Raw genomic sequence first — 12,001 nt, forward strand, 5'->3', positions numbered from 1 at the left:
TCTTGTAACCGAGTAGCCTGAAGAGAGACAAGTAGGTATTAAAGGGTTGCACTCGCACTCTCTCTCTCTCTCTCTCTCTCTCTCTCTCTCTCTCTCTCTCTCTCTCTCTATCTATCTATCTACCTACCTACCTGTACACTCCTGTAGGATTTTACTAAGCTGTATTATTTTTTATTTAAGGAGTTTGTAGATTAATACTTGATTATTAGGTATAGTGAATACAGTATGAATCATTCTCTCTCTCTCTCTCTCTCTCTCTCTCTCTCTCTCTCTCTCTCTCTCTCTCTCATCGATCGATTTTTCCTCATTTCCTCTAAATTTGAAAAACGTTACCAATTTCCTCTCTCTCTCTCTCTCTCTCTCTCTCTCTCTCTCTCTCCATCGATCGAGTTTTCTCCATTTCCTCTAAATCTGAAAAAGTTACTATAAAGTTACTATAGTTTCTCATCCTCTCTCTCTCTCTGTGTGTGTGTGTGTGTGTGTGTGTGTGTGTGTGTGTGTGTGTGTGTGTGTGTGTGTGTGTGTGTGTGTGTGTGTGTGTGTGTGTGTGTGTGTGTGTGTGTGTGTGTGTGTGTGTGTGTGTTTTTTTTTTTTTTTTTTTTACGTAGGGAAGAGGGCCAGCCAAGGGCAAAAAAAAGAAAGTTAGAAAAAAGCCCACTTGAGCGCTGGCTCTCCAAAGAGAAGAAAAAGTGCCAAAACCGTCATCCAGAATTAGGGGAGCAAATGCCTCGATACCTCCCTCTTAAAAGAAGACAAGTTGTAGGAATTTGGAAATACAGATGCAGGGAGTGAGTTCCAGAGTTTACCAGTGAAAGGGATGAATGATTGAGCGTACTGGTTAACTCTTGCATTAGAGAGTTGGACAGAATAGGGATAAGAGGAAGAAGAAAGCCTTGTGCAGCGTGGTCGCAGGAGGAGGGGAGGCATGCAGTTAGCAAGATCAGTAGAACAGTTACCATGAAAATAGCGATAAAATCTAGAAATGGATGCAAGACAGTTGAGTGAAGACAGTTAGTCAGAGGAGGGGAGTTGATGAGACGAAGAGCTTTCGATTCCATCCTATCAAGCAAAGCTGTGTGACTGGAACCCCCCCAAACATGCGAAGAGTACTCCATACAGGGATGGATAAGGCCCTTATACAGAGTAAGCAGTTGGAGAGGCGTGTGTGTGTGTGTGTGTGTGTGTGTGTGTGTGTGTGTGTGTGTGTGTGTGTGTGTGTGTGTGTGTGTGTGTGTGTGTAAGGCAATGGAGCAGGCTAACCCTCAACAACTAAATCAACATAAACTGTCTCCTCCTTCCTCCTCCTCAACTTCTTACGTGAGTCATGGCGACCGCTTTCCTCCCTTCCTTTCCTCCTCCTCCGACCTACACACCACCAACCACATCCTTTGATCCTTGTCCTCGTCATGCCGCTGCCGTTTCATCCGCTTCCCACTTATCACCACCACTACCACCACCACTAACACTATTTTCACACCAGGAAAGCAACACGTGCGCAGCTTCATTCAGATACAACGGTTGAGATTACAAGACTCAAGTGAAGGCCAGACGTGTCATGGTTTTATGGTTGAGTGTCAAGTCACTACAGTCTGGGCATTGTGGTTTTATATGGGTTTGTCTTTCTTAAGTTTAACTCCTTCAGTAGCATGACGCGTTTTCATATTAATTCTGCGTACCGTTTGGCGATTTTATGTAGCTTCAGAAACTCATGTGGGGGATTAAAATATGAGGATTCGTGAGGTTTTTCTTCTGACCTCCATAGACCCTTCCTAATATGAATAAAATTGTACAATCTTATCGAAAACTTATGGTAAAATTGCGTCCCAGTACTGCTGGGGTTGATATTAGTTGATGTAAACAGTGCAGTATATTCAATCTTCTCTGTTTGAATACGTATTTATATGAGATAGTATAGGTTTGATGCGATTTTAAGCTAACCTATAAATCAGTTCAGGTTACTTTATAGTGTGTGTGTGTGTGAGAGAGAGAGAGAGAGAGAGAGAGAGAGAGAGAGAGAGAGAGAGAGAGAGAGAGAGAAATCTTCATATTCACTTAGTCCTCAAAAGTGGCCACAACAGACCTATCCCACTGCACACATACAGTACACCCTATGACCAAATTGAACAACAAACCTCGTGTCGTCAGGCCTGGGAGGTCATGACGTGGGTTGCCTCTTTTCCATTGTCCCCTCACGACCTTTTCTTACATCACTATTATACAATACTTCGCCTACAAATTCTACACCATGTTAGGAACTTAATCTTCTGACAAAGGGAAACCAAACTACCACGCAACTCCCGCCTGTTACTCAACCCGGCAAACTGTCCTAACACTGGGCTAAACAGATTAGGTCACACAGCCCAGGTTGGTTTAAAGGGAAACTGCCTCAGTTGCCTAATAAACGTTCGTGTTGGATCTTCTCCCTTTCTATTCTTGTGGTTAGAGGAATGTTTCTTAGAACGCCAGCTGTCTTCAGTGCATACGTGCGCATCTGTTTGACAAGGATTGAAACTCTTAATGGCATTCATTCCGAGAAGCACCTGCCAAGGCAAAACCAGATAACCACCATCCTCCCGTCACCTCGTTTAGACAGCGCTGCTCTTAAGGAAATTCTACTACTGGTTTCAATGGCTGCAAGAACCTACTATATACAAACTCCACATGATATTGTAGTAATATTCCATTTATTTAGATGTAGTGCTTAAGCAGGATAAACAGAAAATTGGACCAAATTTTCTTCAGTAGTATTTACGGGTAGCTTTTTTTTTTTTTTCGTACACGTGTCCAGCCCCTCAGCTTGGCATGAAGGACACCACGAGGGTCAGGCAGGCTGCAGTGGAGTGGCACTGACTAACCCGGCAGGTCGAAGCAGTCATCACCTGGCCCTCCAAAACACAACACATCACTCTACTTACTCTTATGTTTGCTGGTTCCGGTGAACAAGGCTCGCAGGAGGGAAGACATGTTGGCCAGCCTTCCGAGATTTCTGCCTGAGCCTCCTTCGGCTCTCCGTATCTACAGCAAGGTCGTTATAAATCCACAGCCACGAGCTCACCTCGAGACAAACACCACGCACTACTTACGGAGGTACACTGGCTTCTGCCACCACATTTCCCCAACTTGACAGCCCGCCAAACGTTGGATCAGTTGCTACAAACCGCTTGATCCTCTCCTCGCATGCGTACTTTCCCTACTAGAAAAGAGACGGAAAGTGAGATTGACTAATTTTAACGGAGATGAATACATGCTAAACATCTTCTACTTACAAAATAGTTCAATGTGTATAAGGTATGTATAGACTCAGTGCCAGTAGAAACTTATATAAACTGTACTTGACAACTTTGCTCCCATCTGGTCGATTCCGATAGGACAAGACGAGGCATGCGCACTCTTCTCGCCCCATCTCCCTCCGTCCCCTCTCCCTCTCTCCTCTCCCTCACCTGCTCCTCGTGAACATGGAAGTTTAAATTTACCTTCAGATTTTTTTTTTTCATTTATAGAATCAACTAGCTTTCCTCTAAATCAATGAGGAAGAAAAGATAAGTTTGTGTTACGCAAGGGAAGGCGGATAAGGACTGTCTGTGGTGTGAAACGAGGGGCGAAGCATGAAGCGCAGTAAGTAATTAAATACCTGGCATAATAAACTGAGGTGATTAACAAAGAATTAACAAAGGATGATTACAGAGAAATATATTCAAGGTTGGGTGATTCACTATTGACTCGTCACGTTTTCCTTGTTTTGTTCTTAAGAGAGAGAGAGAGAGAGAGAGAGAGAGAGAGAGAGAGAGAGAGAGAGAGAGAGAGAGAGAGAGAGAGAGAGAGAGAGAGAGAGATCCGTGAAAGTGAGTGTAGAAAGCAGAAAATTACACATACTATTATTAAAATGAAGTAACTAATTGCATCACAAAACAAGAGACATCAGGCAGCGTGCGGTGCTCCACATGGCAATTTACACACATTCACTTTTCACTCCTTTTGCCTTCCTTGTTTGCTCCTTTTCTTATTTTCTCGGCTATACACACAGACTCGAGTATTTGCCTTCCCTTTACTGCCATTCCGTGGGGGGATTGGCTTCGTGGGAGTGAAAGCGATGGATGATTGCTGCATCTTACATCTGTCTGAATATCGCTTTCACACGTCGCATATGAGTTTTTGATATTTCAAACTCTCCCTCTATAACTCCATACCTTATACCTTAGACCTATCGCAGTAGTTCCTTTCATTACATACAGTTCATGCGTTCTCTCATGCAATTTTTGTACATAAATGTATCTTCCTTTTTTATCTATCTTTACTCTGTTTCCCGTGTAGGTGATCGTGTTGTTTTCTTTTTTTTCATACATTTCCACTTTCAAACATGCACAAACGAATAAAAAAGAGGATTCATGGTACACGATGCAAACAAAGGTATCAATTATAAGCCGTGTTTCGTGGCCATACCTTGGAGAACTTTGCAGCGAGACCCAAGCACAAAACTTTAAGTAAACACGGGCGAGGGAGCAGTGCACGCCTCCATCGCCCTTGAAACTGCCACACCACAACAGACACACGTGCTGGCCGCTGCTGCATGACTCACCCGCATCAGGTTTGAGTCATGCCTGCCTGAAACACACGCTTGCTCGTTACCCCGCAACAACTACATCGTGGAGGAGCTCTTAATAATTCATGCTGCTACTGTAAATATCCTCTAATTTTCTTAGCATGTTTTATCACAATGTCTACTGCTCCTTCAGGCTCCGTGCTGCTAACATGAAGCTGGAGAATACACACACACACACACACACACACACACACACACACACACACATGCCGGGCGATATAATTCTTCCACATGTTTTTAAAAGTGATGATGAGAGGTTCCGTGTCACTGGTGCGTCACATATATCCCGCTGCCTCATAAACATCCATCACCAATCAGCTCCCTGCAAGACGATGACCCCCCTCCTCTCTCTCTCTCTCTCTCTCTCTCTCTCTCTCTCTCTCTCTCTCTCTATTTCATTTCAGTACCTACGAATTTCCTAATATGTTCTTCCGTCATCTTTCGTTTGCCTTTTACTTTCTTCTCTCCTTTTCCGGATGGAGAGACAACTCGAGGCCAGAATGTAAACAGTCTTATTTAAAAAAAAAAAAAAAAAACTCCAGACACTAAAAATAGAAGGAAAAAAGAAAAACAGTAGTAGAATTCTCAACCTGTTAGTAATACGCTGCGATACTCAGTGTAAGGCCTATTTCATCAACATAGTGCGGTACATCCAACAAATAAATAAATAAATAAAATAAAATTGGTTCCGGCACAATGGCAAACTTTGGCTCTGAAATATACTAAGAAATAACCAGATATGTCCAGTAGTGTCGGATTTTAGAATGACAATATGACATCATTAACAAAGAAAGTCCCATAGGAAGGGCCACAATAAGAGGAATGATATAGATACGATGATTCTAGAGTAAAAGCAATACCATGGTAGTTTAAGAGCCACAGTAAAGAAAGTAAGGAAATTGTTATAGATAGGGCAGCACCACATTGTATATTTAACCAGCATAACTATCTCCACCACACGATTGCCACGGATGCTAATGGAGATACAATAGAGACTCGTGAATACAGTAATTTGCAGGTTTAAAAAATAATAATGTCTCCCTTGAAAGTTACAGTGACATCCGTTTTCTATTACTGAGGAAAAGGGAGAACTATAAAATAAAACCTTTACAGAACGTATGTGTATGATTTGTATTGACGGGAAGCGTATTGATATCTTGTGTTTCTTTTCATGTGTAGATAATAAATATACATAGTACAAAACAAATCAGAAGACCACCAAACTTGACTAGTGTAAATAAGGTAGCAAAAGACACACACACACTCTCTCTCTCTCTCTCTCTCTCTCTTGAAGAAGAAGAAGAAGAAGAAGAAAAAGAAAAAAAAAGAAGAAGAAGAAGAAGAAGAGGAAAGGAAAAAGTAGAATAAGAACAAGAACAAGAAAAACAAGAAGAAAAATTGCCAGTAATAATTCCGTCATACAAGATAAAGAAATAAAATCACCAATATTACTAACACAATACTTATTTATTTATTTTTTTTCTACATCATCCCAACCACACATACAGATACAGTACTAAAATGCACCCTTTCAGTAACGTGACAAGTATGAGCCTTGGGAAACATATGCCTTCTGACTAGACTCCAAGCGTGTATCATTCATTATTCAGCCTGCGTTTATCCAGACAAATGTGTAGTAGAGTGGGTGATAGGAAACATAAGCTGATATAATACCTTGCATCAGCTTGTGTGTTTCCCGTCCACCCACTAATCGTTCAGCTTCCAATTAATCAGGTATGCCAATCTCCTGTACCGACACGAAAAGGACTAGGTATCTCAGTGCGCTTTTGTTTCACCCCTTGAGTACCATGACGCGTTTCCATATTGATTCTGCTTACTATTTGGTGATTTTATACAGCTTGAGATATTTATGTGGGGGATTAAAATAATGAAATCTCTAGCCATTAATCTTTTGACCTCCATAGAGTCTTCCTAATCTCAATAAAATGTTCTAATCTTACACAAATCTCAAGGTATAAATGTGTCCCCGTATTGAAAAGGTTATTCTTTTTTGTTGTCATTGTTAAGTATTTTCCTCTTACGTGAAAGATTAACTAATAAATAATATTGTGCTTTGGAAAATGAGACGCCCCCCCAAAAATATTCTACATCAATTTCTCTCTTTCTTTTTGTGTGATCCCTCCTATTGACTTCAAGATATCACTTACACTAACTCACACTTCCTTTTCTTTCTTTTCTGTTGAGCAATATTGGTGTTTACATTACAACCAGTGCATCTCATCCGCTGTATCTTCATTGAACTCAACTCCTGCATCTTCATGGCTGGCAAATATTTCAAAACATATCAAGGCACCTTCAGACATCTCAGCCTTGATTTAACGCAACATATCTTACTGACTCAGCCACAGTGAGACGACAGTAAAGTGATGAAGTACCGCTGACAACTGTGACACAATATTTATCCTTGTAGCATCATCTCATTACTGTTATCCTTTACTCTGCTCTCTCTCTCTCTCTCTCTCTCTCTCTCTCTCTCTCTCTCTCTCTCTCATGGTCATATTCAAGTAACCAATTCAGCGAGTCAGGTCAAATCACCATCGTGCGTATTCACTGACCACACAGACACATTCCCCGGCCCTACCGTGCATGGAGGCAGGCAGCAGGGGACGAGGTGTGCGCAGCTAAGAATAGGCTCAGCGGTGAGATACTGCGAATTGCAACAAACGTCAAAACAAATTGGAAAGAGGTCCTCTCCAAAACGGCCAATGCGTCACCCCTACACACGAGCAACAAAAAACTAACGACAACAGCAGGAATAACAACAATAACAGTACCAGCAAGACAAATGACGAAAGATTGACACACCCTCGACTATCCGCTGGTGTGTTGGTCGAGGTGCTGGGCTGGGGAGGGTTGGAGAAGGATGGGATGAGTTGGGGGTTGGTGGGTGGGCGCGGGGGGCGTCATTGTCTTATCTACCATTCAGGTCAGGCCGTGAGTTAGTGCATGCAATGACGTAACACTTGATGAGACGTGACGGGAGCACAGTAGGTCAAGGGAAGGAAAGCGACACAGTGCCAGGGTCAGAGATAATGCACGAAACTTCTGTCCCCAAAAAAGATGAATAAAATAAGAAAATAAGAAAAAAAAAAATCATTAGTATAACAGATTCATCCTACAAAGTCTCTTATGCAGGGTTCGATTATGTTGATCAAATGTTAGCTAATTCACGGTCATTCTTCATTCTCTTCCCCGCTACCTACATACCGTACTCGTGGCGTCACTACGCAGGGCCTACATATACCTACACGTGTCTCACCCTCCCGCTCCCCATCCTTCCAGTTATACTCCCTGACCGCATTCAAGCACTCTCAAATATCATCATTCTTACCTATACACAGGAGGACATGGTAGTCTACGAGGTAACATACATCTGGTTAAGAAGAAATCCTATACATGAACACATTTATGAAGAAAGAACTGGTGTAATATAATCTCTTTTGTCATCGATTATAACTTCTTCTCCCCATCTTCAATATTCTTAGTTTAATTCATAAGTTCTTACACTCACAGTCTCTTTAATGTCCTCTAAAGATAAGCATTCTTACCTCAATTTCTGGTTTCATTTATTTCAATCACTAACCGAGTTTATGTGGAGAGAAAATAATCTTTCTTAATGCAGCTATAACGGCGAGAAGGAAGGACTGGTAAAGGCAGGATGAAAAGGAAAAGATTTAGTTCCATTATTAAACGGCCTTGGAGAAAAGCACTTGTCTGGCCACTGAATCTTGAGATATCGAACACTTCAGGTCATTGCCTCAGTCACTGGACGGCCCGGGTTCCCTTAGTGTACGTATTGTGTGTCATCAAATTTACGTTTACTTCAGTCTTCTATTTTTGGGTGTTTATTTATTTATGTATTTCCTTTATTTTTATCTTCACTGGCCTCTTTTTTATAACTTACTCCTCATTTTTATTTTTATTTTGTGAACTAATATTTCTCTCTCTCTCTCTCTCTCTCTCTCTCTCTCTCTCTCTCTCTCTGATATGGATTAAATATAAAGAGAAAACTGAGGTCTTGCGTGTCCTCTAGCGGAAAAAAATATGTGACTTCATTCAGATATAAGAACTCATGAACACGCAAGGACGAGGTAATGTTTTGCAGACCTACTTGTGTTGTGAGCGGGACCAGTCGAGTCTTTAGGAGCATTTAGGAGAATGACGCTTCTGAAAATAAAAGTTTCGTCTGGCTGTCTGTCTCACATTTTTATGGTAATGAAAACGAATTTGTGAGTAAAAAATAACACCATTCAGTGCGGATCGATGGCCTATACTAAAAAATAACAGGAAATGAGAAAAAAAAAATTGACACTGACTGCTAAAAACTATCAGCAAAAATAAATAGTTTAATGGACAGAGCGCATTTGAGATGAAGATTTCTGAATGACGTCCTCATATTTCTATTTTTCTTTCCTAAGGGAACAAACAACATTTGAGATTTTCCTCTTCAGTTTTAATAAAGTTACTGAGCAAGGAGGCCTTTGAAGACGAAGGATAGATAGTGAAGGGGAGGGGGGAGAAAATTAATCTAGTTTGGGATGTCGTGTCAATAGCTTACGTGAAGGCTGCCAAAGAGACGCCCACGCCCACGCCCCAAGTTCCTACTGCGAGTGCAATGTCAGACTAAAAATACAACTCCCTGCCAAACAACAGCCTCAGGCAGAGCACACACCACGAGCTGCCAGACCCAGGCTTATTTGTTTTGCTTATAACAACACGGTCCACGAGCTGACGAGAGGCTAGAGCATGGATAGAGAGGTTTACTGGTAATGCTGTTGTATTGCACGCACACACACACACACACACACACACACACACACACACACACACACACACACACACACACAAACACACATACACGTAGACAAGTAATTTTTTCAAAACATCATGCATCCACATACTCTTTCGTTTTCCCATCAGTACTTTGAACCATTCATCATCCAACAGCGCGCATCTTCTTTCTTCCCTTAACGCGTGCCTCGCCATCCATCTCCTCCCTCTTCCCTTCCCTCGATCGCTTTTATTTCGCTCCTCTGTGTCCACAACTATATATCACCATCAGTCTCCTCATAATGTTCCGCAGCCACAATCGCAGGGCAGGAGAGTCACTTTACTCATTCAACTACGCAGACCCTTCCCGAATCTAGTAATACACGTACAGAAATCCAGACTTATGATCTCTAACAATTTCTGGTTGCGATAGAGTAAAACTTTATGTTGGCCAGTGCCTGAAAAAAAAAAAAAAATCAATTCCTCCATCCATCAACTCGACTTCATCCCCAAAATAACTTCTTCTCCTCCTTTTTTCCTATTATACACCGAACATCTTCGGTTTGTTCTTTACTGATAAGTTAAATCGGAAATTTTATACTCCATTTAATAGTAGAAATACTGTAACATTTTGGTATTCTAATATCCTCCATAAGGTGGTTAAGTCTAGCAGGCAACTTCGAAGGATGGAGACTAATAGAGTTTGTAGAAGATGGCTTTCTATTTCACTCTGCTCAGACACTTAGCACAGGTCACAATATCCAAGGTTAACTCTTCATAAACGATCATAATCTCCTTCATTATTGCGAAGTCATTGAATTATTAACAAATAGTGGCCACAACTATATCATCTTTAAAGCAAAACGAGAAATACCGCGAATCTGGTTTCCATTTATAAGAAAACCAATATTGAGCCAATATAAAAGAACAACTGACGCTAGCCAGCTGGGATAGATTACCAGATTAAAACTACACTAAAATAACATTCAATAGGTCAGACACACACACACACACACACACACACACACACACACACACACACACACACACACACACACTTGCAGAGAGAGAGAGAGAGAGAGAGAGAGAGAGAGAGAGAGAGAGAGAGAGAGAGAGAGAGAGAGAGAGAGAGAGAGAGAGAGAGAGAGAGTATGGTCGGAACATAACTAGGTAACACTGTCAGCGAGCCACATGGTAAAGTTATGCGTTACCAAGGTAAAGACAAGGCAAGATTTATTTATGATTGTGGGTAATTCTCGTATATTTTCACCTGTGATAAGACACAAAGGCCTGGCGTGGCTAGTTAACGATGAGAAGGTCCAGGTGCAAAGGAGTACAGGTGTGTGTTGTGCCACGATTGACACGCACGTAAGCTGCCATTATGTATATGAGTATGTGTTCCCTTGTACTTACGTGGCCCCTTGTCTCTATTATGTGGCGGCTATTCCCGTAATGCCTCTATGATTTGGTACATAACACAGCGTCATAAGAGGTTGGGTAGGAACACAACACTGAGGATTGCAGCAGTACGATGTTGTGAAGCTTAAGAGCGTGGCGGTAGTATTTTCAAAACATTGCATTAGGCATTCAAGTGTCAAAATGTTAGAAATCTTAGGAACATGAACTTAGACATTTCTGAAACAAAAAGGTTGGAAATCTTATAAAGACGACCGTAGGAGGTTTATGACCATAACACTAGGAGCCGCAGGAACATGACATTGAAAATTATAGACATACAATGTCAAGAGAGGATCTAAACCTTCCGCTGCGATATGCAAGTCACAACACTAGCAGCACTGTCCACGACCTTAGCAGACAACTACAAGAAAGAAAAGGACTAGAAGGCAAGTCTCCCGAATGTTTAGCCAGTGTACATAATGTTTAGAAATGGCTGTGTAATGAAAGTAAATCATTCAGAGTGGCTTGTGAATAGAAAACTATACCTAAAATAGCAGCGAAAAGTTAAGATTTAGGGAACCTTAAGTTGAGAATATTAGGAACACAACCTCATTGATTTTACGAACGCGAAAGGTTTCTCAAATTTTTACGAATATGGTTTCAAGAACTTTAGAAACAGGATATGAGGAGTTTGTTAACGTTAAAACCTTTGGAAACAATATACGGAATTAAGAATATGACGTTAGCAATGTATGAAAGAATGACGCTAATAATTTCCCAAACGTGACTTCCAGATTTGAGGAAAGAGGCAGTAAGGGTTTCAGGTACGTGGAGTTAGACATATTGTGGAGATAGGACAGTTGCATGAAAAACAGTGTAAACTGATTCGAAGCACGATATAATGCTGGTATGCTTCAGTGGGGTGGGGACATTGTCTGGGGGGCAGTTGTCGTAAGGGGGCAATTGTCTGGGGGCATGTTGTTCTGGGGCAATTATCCGGGGGGGCAGTTGTCCGAGGGCCAGTTGTCCTGATACCGAATATTGTGAACACGACAGTAAGATTCAAAGACAACAAGGTATCCAGTCCCCTCATGACCGTCATGCACTTTCATTGCTGTATTTTAACCTTGGCCTTCCTTTCGATTTTAGTGAGGAAATTAGGAGTATGAAGCAAAGAATTTAAGGAACAAAAATAAAGGGAATTATAAGAAC

The 12,001-nt window shown here is 41.4% G+C and overlaps 1 protein-coding gene across 2 annotated transcripts in view; it reads right to left on the reverse strand.

Moving 5' to 3' along the window:
* Positions 1 to 3,106, reverse strand: part of LOC123520685 (low density lipoprotein receptor adapter protein 1-B-like) — a 52,450-nt gene extending 49,344 nt beyond the window's left edge. For both annotated transcript variants that reach the window (XM_045283200.1, XM_045283201.1), the window contains exon 1: positions 2,916 to 3,106. In XM_045283200.1, the coding sequence (XP_045139135.1) occupies positions 2,916 to 2,964 (49 nt within the window). In that variant the 5' untranslated portion in view covers positions 2,965 to 3,106. The remainder of the gene's footprint in view (positions 1 to 2,915) is intronic.
* Positions 3,107 to 12,001: the final 8,895 nt, after the last annotated feature.

This window comes from Portunus trituberculatus, chromosome 47, assembly GCF_017591435.1.
Source record: "Portunus trituberculatus isolate SZX2019 chromosome 47, ASM1759143v1, whole genome shotgun sequence".
Classification (NCBI taxonomy): domain Eukaryota; kingdom Metazoa; phylum Arthropoda; class Malacostraca; order Decapoda; family Portunidae; genus Portunus; species Portunus trituberculatus.